At 37.1% G+C, this 16,401-nt stretch overlaps 1 protein-coding gene across 2 annotated transcripts; it reads right to left on the reverse strand.

Annotated features, from left to right (window-relative positions):
- Positions 1 to 165: 165 nt before the first annotated feature.
- Positions 166 to 16,205, reverse strand: LOC144635785 (serine/threonine kinase-like domain-containing protein STKLD1). Of its 2 annotated transcripts, XR_013567418.1 has the most exons (29): positions 16,077 to 16,205; positions 15,909 to 15,995; positions 13,603 to 13,647; positions 13,286 to 13,372; positions 12,435 to 12,480; positions 12,240 to 12,298; positions 11,931 to 12,001; positions 11,478 to 11,530; positions 10,588 to 10,647; positions 9,858 to 9,897; positions 9,371 to 9,443; positions 9,075 to 9,155; positions 8,804 to 8,877; positions 8,458 to 8,558; positions 8,115 to 8,159; positions 7,864 to 7,901; positions 7,501 to 7,543; positions 6,552 to 6,680; positions 6,182 to 6,243; positions 5,850 to 5,916; positions 5,372 to 5,500; positions 4,505 to 4,633; positions 4,139 to 4,212; positions 3,912 to 3,969; positions 2,015 to 2,075; positions 1,698 to 1,765; positions 1,534 to 1,622; positions 389 to 1,269; positions 166 to 350 (listed from the first exon to the last, which is right to left on the reverse strand). XR_013567418.1 is itself a non-coding variant. In XM_078494887.1 (28 exons), the coding sequence occupies exons 1-28, from the start codon at positions 16,089 to 16,091 to the stop codon at positions 1,159 to 1,161; spliced, it is 1,995 nt and encodes a 664-aa protein (XP_078351013.1). In that variant the 5' UTR covers positions 16,092 to 16,205; the 3' UTR covers positions 166 to 1,158. The 2 variants fall into 2 exon arrangements, 1 of the variants encoding a protein (XP_078351013.1); XM_078494887.1 differs by having other exon boundaries at positions 166 to 1,269.
- Between the last annotated feature and the right edge of the window lie 196 nt (positions 16,206 to 16,401).

Consider the following 16,401-nt stretch of genomic DNA (forward strand, 5'->3'; position numbering starts at 1 on the left):
AACGAAAACAGCAAATAAAAAGTGTAAGTACTTGGCGTCTGTATAAACAGATCTATAGCAAGAAGCACTGAAGAAAAATTGGTACGATGAGGACAATCTCCTGCGGCCCTCAGCAATGCATAAATTGTACCTTTCACTCCACGTACTACAATTAAGAAATTCGCATAAACGTAAAAGCATTTTAATTTGTTTTATTTAAAGCTACCTGACAAAAATTATACAACATCAAAAATATTATGTAATCTTTTACTGAGGAGTCTCTACAGACCAGCGACTTTCACAAACTTGCACTGTTGTACAAATTGTTTGCTTGGCAGTGAACAACAACCAGCCCGTACAACGCAAAAGATCTGTACAACGATGAATTATGTTAAATATGACAACTAACGTGCTACATATAAAGCGTATTGTGCATGAGGCTACAGACAAACAATTACTTCGTTACATTGAAGTGCTCTTATACAAAGTAGTTAGTGATGTGTTATTATTTGCGGGCTGTGCAGCATTTTAAAAATCTATTGTTTTACACTAACTGTACATAATTTTGCCTTGACATATATCTAAAATCACATAACAGTGCCTGCTGTTGTGCTAAATACAAATAAGAGCTCAATCATTACAGCTGCATCACTTTTTGTTTATCATCATTTTTCTGTCATCATAAATTAGTTACACCTTTATATCCTTATGCCCACATTCAACAAGTGCGACTAATACTCATTACAAATTGCCTAGTCCTTAAAACTGAGTTAAATGATCTAAGTATATACATGCACTTGTTATAATAATTAAAACCAGTTACAAGGATAATCATTTGCAATTATTATAATTTTATTATTAAACCTTAGGGATTGATGCGTATGCGTTAACAAAACTACAAAACAGAAAGCAGCAAAGATGGTTCCCGGCTTGTAATAAAAAAAGATGACCAGTAAAGTTATGTTACTGGAAACTGTACGGTTCTTAGTCATCTGTTAATTGGACGTCACGCTATATTTCCCCATGACAAGTTACGAAGCGTTGCGTGACAACCGAAATAACAGTAATATCGAAGCCAGGATCTCTCTTCTTCCCGTAGAAAGCTCTGGAGGTCTTACAGTTTTCACCTAGACTTATTGCTCTGAGGCCGTATCAGATATTGTCAAGACTGCAGCAGTCTCATTTCCTAGCAGCACTTCTGGGTCTAGACCGTGCTGAGCTGTTCCTTCGTCCATCCCGCTGACTTCCTCCCAACATGGCTAAAGCACCTGCTGCTGCGGTGAGTAAGTCCTGTTAAGTAACACAATAACTACATTACCATCACGCTGAGTAACAAAACACCAGAATGTCACGATCACCTTCTTACAACAACATTACAATCCTGCTGAGTAACACAACACCACAATGTCACAGGTCAACAGAGTTAAAATGGTGCAGGTGTCCGAGTCCCACCTAAAAATGTTAAGTATAACTAACTGCGGAAACTGTAAACCACATGTCAACACAATGAGTTTTTGTGCAATACGCAAAACACACTGTCATCAATGCTTTTACCTCGTGTTCATCATCTGAGAAGTTAGTCTTGGCCTCAGACAGTAGTTTGGTGATGTTTGCGTTTAGTTTCATTTCATCTTTGATGTCCTCTGGTAAAATAACCAAAATCAAATTGTTAGAAGGTAAGTTTACAATACGTTGCAGATTTACACATCTAGACTTACCATATTCAACCAGCTCAGAAAAAAGGACGCAAATGTTCTCCACTACTTCATCGTTGTTTTTCATGTTACTAAACAAACAACAAAAAAGTCTGTTAGTACTGTGCTTACGTGTAAGTGAAATACTTGAAAGCAGCAAAAGTGTACAGCTCTTGAGTGTCACACTAATATTTCACCCACTCACTATTTACAACACATTGTAGAAGAGACAAATGAGTGAAAAGAATAAAGAACATATTAAGAACTGGAAAACATGCACATGGCTAACTATCAAGTATAATGCTTCCAAGCAAGGAGCATCTTTGATGATTCCAGCTTACTTGTATGCAGAAATAATACTCTCTATTCCTTCAACCTTCAGCAGCTGGTATGCACACACCTCTGTAAAGAAAGGGTTTGATTCAACACAGAACTCCACGTATAATGTCATGAACAACAGATACAACTAGCAAGTGACATCATCATAATAATAATAATAATAATAATAATAATAATAATAATAATAATAATAATAATAATAATAATAAGAACTTTATTTAAGTGTCTATTCTTCTAGCTAGCCTTAAGCTTACTAATCGGGGACACTGTTTAAACTAAAATATAATATAAGTACAAAAACGATTCTGGTCTATTTACATTAAATTATGCTACATTTTCCAATACTCTTTGTATTTACATCTAATTCCTACAATTAAGATACTACTTTAAAATACGGAATATCGAACCTATATTTAATACTTATAGGGTGGTTTCGGCTCAAGAGTTGCAAAGGTGACACCCTTTGCATGTGTCTCCTCCGACAAGTCCACTGAGTTCCCTTCCCCTGATGTTCGCCTTGAATCGCTGCAAGGACGTTTCGTTTTTGTCCCTATTGTCTAATTTCGACCACATCAATGGCCCAAGGAAACGAAGGGAATGTTTCCCGTACTTGACAGTTCTTACTCTGGGTACGTAAAAATCTGAGTTCCTTAAGCTATAGCTCGAGGGTGATCTAGGAAAAAGCTCTACTACGTTGCTAGGCAGTAATCTATGTTTCACTTTAAACATGAAAACTGCGATCTCTTGCAATCGTTTGTTATACAAGCTGGTCATCCCCGCGCGTTTTAGGAGGTCACTATAGGAGGAGACCCGATCGCAGAATACTGTACGGAGTCCTCTCTCATTGATCCTCTCCAGTTTCCTTGTGTCGCTTGCTCGGCAGAAATGCCACACCAAGCTACAGTATGTTAGATGGGGTACTATTGCTGTCTTATAGATCTTCAATTTTGCATGTATGGGGATGAGGTTTTTCAGCCTTCGCAGGACGCCAATCATTTTGCTAGTCTTCAAGCAAACCTGCGATATATGTTCCGTAAAGTTAAGGTCTTTGTCGATGATCACGCCCAACAGCTTAAATGCATCGGTGATATCAATTTTACTGTTGTTAATTACTAACTCCGTCTGTTGTGTATCTCTCGCTATTATCATCGCTTGGTATTTGCTGTAATTGCCCTCCAGGAAGTTTGACTTGTACCAGCTAGATGTCTTTGCCCCATCTTTCTCAACTTCATCCATGGCTGTTCTTAATTCCTTGTTGGAGGAATATAGCTGGTGGTCATCAGCATAAGCAGACAGTTGAGATTTTACGCCAGCGTAGAACAGATCATTTTGGTATATGTTCCACAGCAGTGGTCCCAGAGATGATCCCTGTGGGCAGCCCCGTTTAAGCGCCCCCCAAGCACTAGTAGAGTTACCTACTCTTGTTCTATTTTCTCGATTACTGAAGTACGATTGCATCAGTTTCAGTGCAGGATCTGATAGCCCGTACGCTTTCATCTTAGCAAGTAATCACAGAAATGTTCTTTTTCATTTTAGGTTTTAGCAAAAGTAAAGTGCTTTGTTCTTTACTAAAATATTTCAGTATCTGTCTTTGACTGATTAATTCACACGAAACTGATTTTTAAATTACTGTAGCTTTCCTAAAAAAAAACACGTTTCAGGATGTTCTGGATTGTGCCCTTTTCATTAATTTACCGATGTGTGTTATGCTAAGCAGGACACAACAATCGATAAATGTGTCAAGTAAAAAAATTGATTTGACTAATCAAAAATCAAACATGTCATGTGTTTGGGAAGCAGTTACCAAGGCAACAAGCAATGTACATGATATCTGCTGTACTCCTAAACGCCTCAGATTTGGATTGGTCCAATAAAAGAGAACTGTTGTCATTGACTCACCTCGAGCCTCAACAATACTTGCCAATGCCATGCAAGCGTTCTTAATGACTTTAGCTTCCTGGAAAATAATAACAGTATTTTATGATTTATAACGTGACACCAGTGGCGTGACAACAAACGACTCATTGCCACAGGGAACTTTAGCTCACACCAGACGCTACTTTCACACCAAGGTGGCTCAGGGTATAACGTTTTCCTATAATTAAACCATCTTCATTTCAACAAACCTTTTTGTGCATTTTAATGGCATCCACAATCAAGTCAATGACATTAAGGTCTTCCATCAGTTCAAGATTCTCCTCTGAAAAAAATAAGAACTCCATTTATTACATGCATAAAATTGTCCCTTCAAAATAAACTGGGAATCAGCATTGTTCACTAAGTGAATGTGATAAGCAGTCATTTTAATCATTTACTAAGTGAATGTGATAAGCAGTCATTTTAATCATTTACTAAGTGAATGTGATAAGCAGTCATTTTAATCATTTACTGAGTGAATGTGATAAGCAGTCATTTTAATCATTTACTGAGTGAATGTGATAAGCAGTCATTTTAATCATTTACTGAGTGAATGTGATAAGCAGTCATTTTACCTTCCATAGAGAGTGACCAGAGTGCAGAGCATGCAGCTTCCACCAGCTCAACATCTGAATTATGTCTTCCCATAGCAAGGCAAATGTCTTCAAGACCACGCTCCTCTGACACTATCTTACAGTTGGCTTCTACAAAGTGGACAGTCAAGGACATTGGTAAAATAAGAGAAAAGCTTTCGAGAACTATACTAATAAGCTAAGACTAACAATTTCATGGCCAACAGACCGTTACCAGGTAAATGAATGAAGGATAATAAATTAAAACAAGAAGTCGTTACAACTACTAATAGTACAACCATGGGTAGTTTTGTACCCTGTCTGCAAACACAGTCACCATAATTATTCAAGATAGTGGATTGATCCTGAAGGGGAGTGTTCAGAGGATATACGATCTGCCATTTACAGTCCTAAACCATGACGACAACAACAACGACAACAGAAACATCGCAACACATTAGGTATACTGAATGAGCAGCACAAGATGAATGAGTGTGTGTTTGAAACATTTTGTAGCCATTCTCTGGAGATCTCAACATATCATAACCAAAATCTTCATTTTTGGGAAAACTTAAACCAGGACAGCAGACTTTTGCATGTTCCTATCCTCACTGCTATCCTGGTCGTGAACACTGTATTTACAAGGAATTTGTTCTCTGCAAACTCCCCAAATGATCATAAGGGACAGCAACAAATGCCTGAAGGTAAAGTAAAGTACATATAAAGCACGCACCCATCTTATCTCTGGTTCTGATCTTTACACAGAAGCTACCCCATGAGAAAATAATGCTTGAATCAAATTGAATAAACCACTTTAATACTAGTCCCCCACCAACCATATTAAATGTAAAAAAAAAAGGAAACAAATACCGCTCACAGCCAGGCTCCATAGAGCACCACAACAGTTAGACGCAATGTTCTTATTGTCTGGAAATGCTCGCAAGGCAGATAACAAGTCCTGGACTCCTCCAAAACGGCCAATTATTTCACCTGCTGCCTCTAAACCAAACAAATATACAAATGCAAATCAATTTCACACAAATGGCATTTATTGTATATTGTGTAATAATTACAATAATTATTATTGAAAACCTCGTTCCCAGGGTCTCTCTCTCCTCACCCCCAGAGACCCTGGGAACAATTGAGGTTGAATTATTGTATATTCAAGCAGTCAGAAAGGAAAATGAGTCTTAATAACTCACAGCAGTAAAAATCCATTAACAATCAATATTCAAGAGAGGCTCAGTTTGAATTTGAATGCTTCAGGAAGAAGATAAAGTTCAAAAGATGCAATCAAATTTCCAATTGATTTTATTTCTTGCTTTTGAAATAAACATTTCAGACTTACCATCAGCTGAGAGAGCCATGAGTAATTGACAACCACATGCCTGAAGTTCTGAAGATGATACATGAGACTGAAAAGAAAAAAGTATGGTGATAAAAGATGGTCGGGAGCTCACTTCACTTGTGATGTCTCAACTCAAAAACTCCAGAAGGCACAACCTCTAGAAAAAATCTTGAGTCCATGTGCTAACTGAGAACTGTACATTCAAGCAGGTCTGGTACACTCAACTGCTATAGCATAAATTATATTAATAGCTGTTGATTTGCAGCACCTTCATTGGTTACTGTAATGCAGTTACTCTCATTGTACCTGAGAGAGAGGACCATCTTACTAACCTTCATAGCTGAAAGAACAGGGCGGATTATTTCCTCTGTAAACATTACATCATTATCGTCAGCTGAAAAGCAAACCAAAGTAATATTAAAATAAATTGCTAATTTAAAATAAAGTATTTTATTACTAGCTACTTTGTCAACAGCTACCCTTAACTGTAAATTTTCTTAGAAGAAAAAACAAAACAAAAGAAACCTACGGAAATACTACTTTTGGAACCTTCCTAATGATATCTTCTTATCAACTAATAAACCAACACCCAAGAGTTAGTAACACATGAAATTACATTCTACATATCTGATCTAACTTAGTATTTTAATGTACAAATACCATTTCACACAGCTATCTTTCTTACTATTAATAGTTCATTACCTTTAGGAAAAAGGTTAATAAATATCTTCAGGGCTTGAAGGTGGACGTCTTTGGATGGGTCTGGTTTTTTATTTTCATTTGTCATTGTCTCTGCAATTTGCTGTTTTGCTTTTTTATTTAATGCCACATCTGAAATTACAGGAGAGAAAATCATTACTCAACAATAACCAGCTAAAAACAAAAACTGAAGGTACTGTATCAAATTGGGAGGGTGGCCTTATGGTTAGTGCTGAGTGGTACATGTTCTTGGGCAAACACTACTCTCACAGTGCCCCTCCCCACCCAGGTGTATAAATGGGTAGGAGCAAATTTAATGCTGGAGGTAACCCTAGGATGGACTAGCATCCCATCCAGGGGGAGTAGAAATACTGTTAGTTGCTTCATGCTAATGAAACCAGGATAGTGGAGGGGGACAGGGGGCGGGAGCCCGGGAGAAAAGGAGCGGGAAGCGAGAGGAGAGGGGGCGGGAAGCGGGAGGTTCAGACCCCTCTGTCCCCCCCCCCCCCCAGGATAAGCTCCAGTCTGATGGGCCACTAGGTTGAATGCAGTCTTAACCTTTTTGACCTTACATTAACAATTCAACTATATTTTGTTTAGATCCAATGAAATGACAGTAAATGAATAGATAAACTGTACATCTGTAACAGTTTTACTATGCCGATGTTATCACCATTTACAGGAAGTCATCAGAAAATGTCACACTCTAAATAACAAGAGTCTAAAAGGTTTCAACTCTGAAACTGTGCAGAGTGCCTAAAAATAAAATTCTATTCAATTATAATTTTGCAAAAAAACATTTGCAAATTTCATGAAAAAAAACCCTTCAGTTGAAAACAGTTACCTTGCTTCAGTTGAAGTTACCTTGCTTTCTTGTAAAAATAAAATCTTATTTTATTTAATTATTTGTAAACCTAAAACTTTGCAACATTTCAGTTGAAAACTGATTTACCTTGCTTTCTTGTGATTTGTTCAAGGTGTTTGAGAGCTTGTACCTGATAGATGGAACAAAGCAATGTTACTTTAATTTTAAAAGTCAATCAAGAAGTTTTTTCAGATGATGACTGATCATGCAGGACTTTGACTCACTGCCATGCTACTTAAATCAGTTATACTGTAGAAGTAAGCAAGCTAATGGTAACCACTAACTTTAAAAAAGATTGTTAACAAGTAATCAACCTGATGGGGACTATTTCATTTACTGACTCCATTCACCAGCTAAATTCACTAACTTAAACATCAGCTAGTTACAGTAGTCCCTTTGGCCCAAAGTTTCAAATGTCACTTAACATAACACCATGATATTATGTGGTACCTGACAAGCTGTACTATCTTTGTTTTTCTTCATGTAATCTGTCATTAGGACAAGAAATATTAAACAGATTCTGGATTAGCTAAAAATCAGGCATTGCAAAATTAATCATGAAGCCTGCAACATGATTAATGCAACAAGATTCCGCTGATGGTAAACAATTTTAACACTGAAAATACTACTGAAAGTGTTTCTGAAACAAGAATATATTTGTAACATACATGTATTATATACTGGTTGTCGACATTATTTACCTAGAACACCTGCTACACCCTTGTCTTTGGGTACTGGCTTTACAGCTGTCAAAGAAATATAACAATTAAACATTAATTTACTCACAGAAAAGGTCAAAGTTCAACAGAAGCACAAATGCCTGAATACCACTCATAATGGCTGATTCCCTCTATGGCGCGCACCTGCAGGGAATGACGGTAGTTGTATTCATCGTTGCTAAGTCTCGCACATGGTTTGATGAATATAACTACCATGCATCTCTGCAGGCATGTGCCATAGAGGAAATCGGGCATTCAGTGGTATATCTGGTACTTGAGATGCTGCAGGTACATCTACGCTATCTTGTTGTAAGTTTGTACTCACCTTCTTTCTTGGCGGCTCCTTTACTTGCGGCAGCAGCTCCTTTAGGTTGTTTAATACTCAAAGCAATACAACTCTTAACATAAGGCAGCTCTGCTAATTCCCTGACAATGACAAATTTATGTCATTACATTAAGTACACAAAAAAGCATCATTCACAATGAAATTATTTGTAATAAAAAGTACTATAGCCACCAACAGTAATAGCCCCCCTCCCCCTTCTCCTCTAATTTAACAATATTCTACAATTACAATACTCATTTGTTGATTTCATAAATAATTTTTCTTCCCAGTTATGTGTCCCACAGAATGGTGCCCAATTTTTCTTGTTGTGTTGCTGAATACTTACTTCATGGTTGGTCTTTGTTGAAAGTTTCTTCTCAGCATAATCCGAATAGTTTGACAAAGATCTTTTGCATATGTCTGAAAAACAAAGTATGTAACACACCAGACCTGTTAACCACAAAAGTTAAACACAAAATCCCTCATTTGATGGTCAGACTGGTTTACCCTCCAGTGGAAACTGTCAGACATATTATTGCAAAAATTGCAGATACAACATTGGCAAAATGAAGCAAGCTGAATATGGGTTTCAAGAGTTTAACAAAATGAATACAAACCTTTCCAACATCCTTAAGTACATCTTCTAGTTCCTGAGGAGAGTGTTTGATTTGAAACAGCTTGGATGATATTTGAGATTGCTGTAAAACATAACAAAATAAATAAATATTTAAATAAATAAATAAATAAAAAACGAATACCGTATTTGAATGCACATGTACAGTACACTGAAATTAATACTCAAAGGTATCCAATCATCTTCATGTATTGTGATACATATCACATAAATTTGTGCCATTGACATCTCAGACTACAGGTAGAATGATATGTGTTTTTATCAGATTACGGTACTTACATCCAAAAATCCACAGGTGGCTAATTCAAGAACTATACATCCCAATGACCAGACATCACTCCGTTCATCATATCTTACAAACATTAAGAATACTATACACCACATCAAAAATGAAATTACACAGATATTCTTGACACCAAGTGACTTAAATGTATCCTTACTAAGAATAGGTTTATTACCACATTTATAAACCTTCAGATCAGCAATTTGCTAGAAGAAATGCTCCCATGAGACATCAAAGGAAGAATAGTGACAGACAGCAAATAGAGTTCATACTACACAGGACAGCCACATATACCACAGGAACACCACTGACTATAGGACTGAGAGTGCAGAAACTCTCACAACTGTAAGACAAACAGCTGCAGAGAAAACATTTGCAGTAACATACCAGAAACAGGATCATAGGTGAGATGCATGACTTTCAGTGAAATGACTGCTGAAAAATAAGTACCGGTACTTTTAATCAGCACTTATCAAAGGATACGGCCTTTCTAGTACCTCAGGTGCCATCCAGTTCATTGTACCTAGCAATAAATTTTAAAATAATTTTTCAGAGTTTAAAATACACAAAAACAACAATAAAAACGTATGCTCCTGACTCTGTGACAAAACAGCGATTATTTTGTGCTTTGGATTAGGTCTGTAGCATGGCTGACTGGTAAGGCTGTGGTGGGATTTGGCATTCCTGTGGCAAGGAAATGGGCCACCCTTGGTTCAATATTCCTGCCAGTTTTTTTTTTTCAATAAACTAAGAATCTTAGCACATCACTAACTGGGGTACAAATTTTCCAGGCCCCAGTTGTCCAAAGATGGATGATGCTATCCACTGGATACATCACTTTCTGGTGGATAGCACAGTATGTTAACACCTATCCATTTGATGACGATTTATCTGGTGGATAGTGTTATCCACGTACCCTTTGAACACCTGGGCCCAGTAGCTTTGAGTTGATTACAGTCTATAAGTCCTATGAACTACTCCTATAAACTATTGCCTCAGTATACCCTTCAGGCTTTACAGCAATGTAAATACAAATAAACTTATAGTAGATTATACAACTTACACTTGCTAACGGTATATATATGTATTGGCAATTAAAATTCATTAATTTATTTAAAAACAATTGTTATAGTTTTCACTTGCAGATTAAAGTCTACAGTCTAAAGTTTTATGTTTTCCAACTGGAGCAAACATGAAGTGATAAGCCACACACCTACTGTGGTTCTTGTGCGAGTCCGTGCATCATCCATGATGGTTGAAACACCAAAGTCACCTGTAACATACAATGATTACCTTAGTATGTTTTATCAATATTGAACTTGAGCATGTTATCAGAGTATGAAGCACAGAAATTATGTCATTCTGTAAACAAACAACAACAACATCCTCTTTATTTCCTTATCATTAAATTACAGAATTATTATATAAAAAATATATTGCTAGAGATAAGGGGTTCTGGCAACCCGAAATAACCACTAGGTTAAAAATGCCAGGTTGTCAGTTTACAAATTGAGTAGTGAAATTTTGGCCGGACACACACACGTACACACGGACACACATGTATACAAAATATAAATTAATATAGAATATAATATATACCAGAAGCATGATGTGAGCATGATGAGCAGTAAAAACTTTGAAAAGTAGTTTTTTGTAAAAAAAAGTTTATTTTAAATTTAAAGAAGTAAAGTTTTTTTGCTAGTTGGACAGCCTTATTCATATACAACTCACCTGAGGTAGTCAGTCATTTTTCACGTGTAAAAAGTGGTTAGTTTAAGAAACTGTAAGTTATGCTGCATTGGCAAACAACTGAACACTTAGTTGATAATCAGCTGTTAAGTTGTTTGAACAGTGGATAATCAACTAACTAAAGGTAATTTTAAAACTCTAGTAGCAATTTTGGAAAAGATGACATTTCAAGCCATTGCAATTCATTTGAGCAAAAATGTTCCGATGAAGTCCTTACGCTCAAAATGTCAGCATTTCCAAATTCACTTTGGCGGGTTATGTGCCTTTATATCAACTTCAAGTTGATCATTGACTTAAGTTCAAAGACAAGATATTGCCTGATAAACCTTTAAATTCCGATTATCGATAACTTACCAACTGAAATGCTACCATCTTCAGCAAGAAAAATGTTGCTTGGTTTGAGATCTCTGTCAAAGATGCAAACCACAAAGTTAAGCCATCCCTTATATGATGACAAATGAGTATCATTCTGCGGTGAGCACACAGTACTTTATATTTTTATACAGTTATTATAAATTAGAATTATTAATCATCATTTTTTATTAGGTGTCCCTAAGTAGTAGGCCACTTACAGATAGCTAGGAGACTTTTGACACCATAACAAAGTTGATGATGATGATTACAGTAATACAAGATAAGCATGCATTGCTCCCTTTGATATCTTTCAGTCTTTAGCTTTCAGATTCATATTTTTTTCTATCCTTACCACTTATAATATTTTTTACCCAGTTGACAACAATATATTGCATACAGGTAATACTCCATATTGACATACAGGCACAACATAGTTTTGAGTATGAGCCTCACCTGTGTATCATACTCTTGCTGTGAACAAACGCAAGCGCATTCACCATCTGACCAAACCACTTTTTTAACACCTATCAAGTAAACAAACTCTTTAATGAAATAATTAGTTTTTAACTTAATTTAAAAGCATATAACTCTAAGACGACTCTGAGTGACTTCACTTTCATTTTATTCTCATTCTTTTGTGCAGATTTAACCCAATCAGAAGTCATCTGAAAGCTATCTTCGGCTTTAGTGGTCACACTAAACACATACTTTTATCAATAGGCAGCAAGTAACTCATAAATAACTTAACAATAACATAATTACCATTTCAGGAATGGATTCTCCTTTTTTTCGTTTCTGCTTTAAAGCCTTATCCAAGTCACCTTCAGATATTCATATGGATGTAAAAAAAATCTCCTAGCATTAATAAATTGATATTAACGATTTTACAAATAATCTTCAATAACAGAAGGATGTAAATTTTACAACAAATAACATATCCAAAAATGCCCATCTTACCTAACTTGTAGTAATCCATCACAATGCAGACAAACATGGCAGACTCCTGAAAAATGGCCGGGAAAATAAGAATTTGTCACATTTGAAACAGGTAGAAAATGGAACCTAACTTGCAGTATTTCATAATAATGCACTTATCATTGGCTTTCCCAGGGGCTTGACCACAGGGACACCCCCCGGGGATTTGTTTTCAGGCCCAAACAAAAACTACTAAATCCCTGGGGTATGGGGCATATTTCACAAACCAATTTCCCCTACCCCGGTGGTTAAGACGAAGAAAAAATACCTTTATTTACAATAAAAACAGACAATTGTGTCCATTTTTTTCGCTCTCTTGGCACTCAGTTTAGTCGGCTGTGATTTATAGTTTTACTGTTGTGATACTGCTAGCAAAAGCGACTGTTGTGATTGATGTCTGGATTGTTTTGCCTTCGATCTCCATGGACAATCTTTTCAACCATGTTTAGCCTCTTACAGCGGAAAGTTTTCTCTACGCTAAAGAATTATTAACGTCCCAAGCTTTGAACAAGAAAACACTGCCTTTACAAATTGTCATGGACAAGAATAACAAATGGCGGAAAGGTCGCTCATTTCGAAGCTCATTTGGGATTTTGAAAGTGATGTACCGCTTACCAATGTCAAACAAATCCCAGGGGTGCATCCCGGGGATCTGGCGTGTTCGTTTCAAAAACAAAACAACATCCCTACCCAGCGAGTCAATATTTGTGTCAAAACTGCACCATTCCCTTTCGTTTTCCCAGGGGTTGCCCAGGGGTGTCCCCGGGATCGTTCCCGGGAAAGCCAATGATAAGTGCATAAAATGTACCCAATATATTTCTATAGTACCATACCTCTTTATCCCATGTAACAAAAAACTCTTTATATCCACATATGTAAGGATGCCTGTTTGGATGCTGAAGTTCTTGTAAGGCCACAGCCTACAGCAAAAAAGAGGTATGAAAATTATTTTACAGCTAGAGCTTGAAGGTAAGAATGTCAGTGATAACCTAGTAGAAGAGCTAAAAGAAGTCAAGTGATATCACAAGGAATCAAGCCAAGAAACCGTCTACAAATATGCACTGCTGGTGTGGTGTTTTCATTTGTTCCACACAGATCTTGAAGGCTTAAGTCAGTTATTTACCAGGCTCATTTGAGTAAATTATCTTACCTCCTTGAACGCTTTATTTGCCTCCCCTTCATCATTACATTCAACCTAGTAAATATTAATAATAACATTTATTTCACCTCAGGTTGACGTAGCCTGTACACATACAGCTGTCCCGCTCCTCTAAAAAAATATTGAGGAAATTTTTAGGCGCCTGGCAAAAATATGATAATGTGTTGAGAAAAAGTGGCAATAAAAAGAAAATACACAAAGCTATGAAACAGTTAACAATCATATATTACATAACACTAGCGGAACTGCAATGCAGTGAAGGACAGCTGGCGTACTGCCTTCTTAAATGTTAAGTAAACAATATAACAGAACAACAAATGAGTTATTAAAAGCTATTGCTACATTGGTACAATGAAACCTACAGCGATAGCATGTGTTTACAGTGGCAGGTCCAGACCTTCAGGTAAGTGGGAAGCCCCATCATCCAGAACCTGGAATAAGGGGGGGAGGAGGGGGAGGCACTCTCAAAAATACTTTATCTCAGCCCTTCAGGCCTCAGTTTGGGCTAAAAATATGATGGGGGCCCAGGTCCCCCAGGCCCCTCTCCTAGATCCACTACTGGTTTACCCATGTAAAAGTGACAGACAAATCTGCTACATTCACTCAACTAACTCAACTGCGAAGGAGAATCATGGATTATCTTTCTCTGAAAACAAAATCCCACACTCTTACAGGAAATTTGTGAACAGTAAGGTAGCCCGCCTCTTAGACTAGTGAAAAAACTTGCAGCATCTTCAAGGAACTTTATCTTTGAGCATCTAGAAGACCTGCTATAGATCCTTAAAGATAAGGCTCTTTCAAGGAAGCCACTTTTGATTATGAGGTTCTTGATATGATCTTGACAATGATCCTGGCAAAGATCTTTGCAAAGTTCCTATTATCTTTGTAAGGATCACTCATGATTTACAAGGATTTTATGTGGATTTTATCAGCACCTTAAAATAAATTCCTTGCAAATTATGGAAGGAACCTCAATACTATCCAAGATCTTGGAGACCTCTTATAAAGCCTCGATCAAACGGTCATGATAGTTGATGATAGTTCGCTGCTTCCAACTACATCACTATCAATGACCAGTTTGCGATCAAACGCTCCATGATGTGAGATAGTTTGTCGAAATCACGCAGCGCTCGCGCATTTCATGCTCAGTTTCTCGTTCTCAACTCCACTATCACCGGTGCAAATGTTCGTTTCCTGTTCCGATGCTTTCACGCCACCTTGTGCAGTGATATTTTCAGTGCTTTCTCGACGCTGTTTACTCTTCTTCTTCCTACTTACTTTCTCGTTTCAGCTTCACTAAGTCAACTTGACGAACGAAGATCCGCGGAAGCATGAACGGATTGAGCCCGCTTGACGAACCACGACCGAAACACACCCCGCGACCGGACATCATCAACACGCGAGCACCCAAACGCGAAGTGATGATAGTTGATGATAGTGATGAAGCGGTCAGCGCGTGATAGTTGGAACTATCATCAACTATCATGACCGTTTGACCGGGGCTTAAGGGTTTCACTTTCAGGATCCATAAGGATTTGTCAAGAAGATCCTTAAAGATCTCTAATATAAAGGGTCTTTCAGACATTTTACTAGGATCAAATTTCTGCCAATATCACAATGCTGACTGTGAGTTGAAAGTGGTGTTTTACAAAAAAAGCTGAGCTGAATAGCTTTAATTATTTGTAAGGATTCATTGTTAGCATTTTGCACTACAGGTATTACATGTAAACTAGCTTGTAATAATTATCATCAATCAGACTGAAACCACTTCCAAAAGTCTTAAGAAACTTTTTTCTAAAACAAAGTTAAGCCGCAAGGAATTTATGTCATGTTTTAACAAGTTTTATAGCGTTGTTTTCTATCCTGTTTACACATTGTTTTAACAACATACGCGATCGGTCCACAGATCACGAAAACTTTGTTTGCATAATTCTTTGAAGCTAAATGCTTGTGAGCTTACAAATTGCAGGTTAATTTTATGTTGAAGTGAATTGAAAATAATGAGAAAAATTGCCAGCAACACTGCAAAGAACGGTTGCTACGAAAATAAATGGAAAATAGCAAAATAGACTACCGTGGAATGTTCTTGTCATTTTGGCAAATGACAGATCGATCTCTTGGTCTGAAAAGTTAAATGTAACTGCCTAGATTCCTATGCGAACTGACATGTGAAGATTACTTGTTACGTACTCTTGCACACTGCGGGAAGATGTATTAATAACTGGCAATTGCTTTCCTTTTCTCCGCTGGGAGCAGTTATCAATGAATAAATCAGAAGACAAGCAAGTCAATTTTACCTTCTTCAGTACATAATTAATCTTGTCCTGCTTGTTTTCAGCCAAAAACACGGCTCCCTGAGCGCCCTTTCCAAGCCTTTGATGGAGCTAAAACATAAAGGAGTTTGTATTTTTGAACAGAATGTCACAGTGCGTGCAGATTCTAACGGAAACTTGCAGAAAATCTACCTTGTAGCTATCCATGGCGAATGACAATTACACCTTCAATGATGTGTGGCGGTCACTAGGTTCCTTAAAAATTGCATAAATTATGTTAATTACTTATTAACCATGCATTCATTAATCCTCTTGTGGCCTTTGAGCGTCCGTGAGTCTACCAAGAACAAAGTAAGCAAAGAACTGATCATAAGGCTGGCCTGCAAAGCTGTCTTTCGACTTTTCGCGTCCTAGAAAAAAAACAATGATAATGGAGCATTAATCAGCATAATTCCTGATACTATTTTAGCATAAATACGAGTTAGCATAGTCATAGTATTGTGAAATTAAACATCAG

This window comes from Oculina patagonica, chromosome 1 (assembly GCF_052425735.1).
Source record: "Oculina patagonica isolate OP01 chromosome 1, crgOcupat, whole genome shotgun sequence".
Taxonomy (NCBI): Eukaryota; Metazoa; Cnidaria; class Anthozoa; order Scleractinia; family Oculinidae; genus Oculina; species Oculina patagonica.

What these genes read in the sequence shown, in the direction of transcription:
- LOC144635785 (XM_078494887.1), bottom strand. An exon ending in TCGCACAAGAACCACAGTAG is followed by an intron (nt 9,898 to 10,587) that starts GTGTGTGGCTTA and finishes ATTTATTGCTAG; the next exon opens with GTACAATGAACTGGATGGCA. An exon ending in GGGTGTAGCAGGTGTTCTAG is followed by an intron (nt 7,902 to 8,114) that starts GTAAATAATGTC and finishes TCCTAATGACAG; the next exon opens with ATTACATGAAGAAAAACAAA.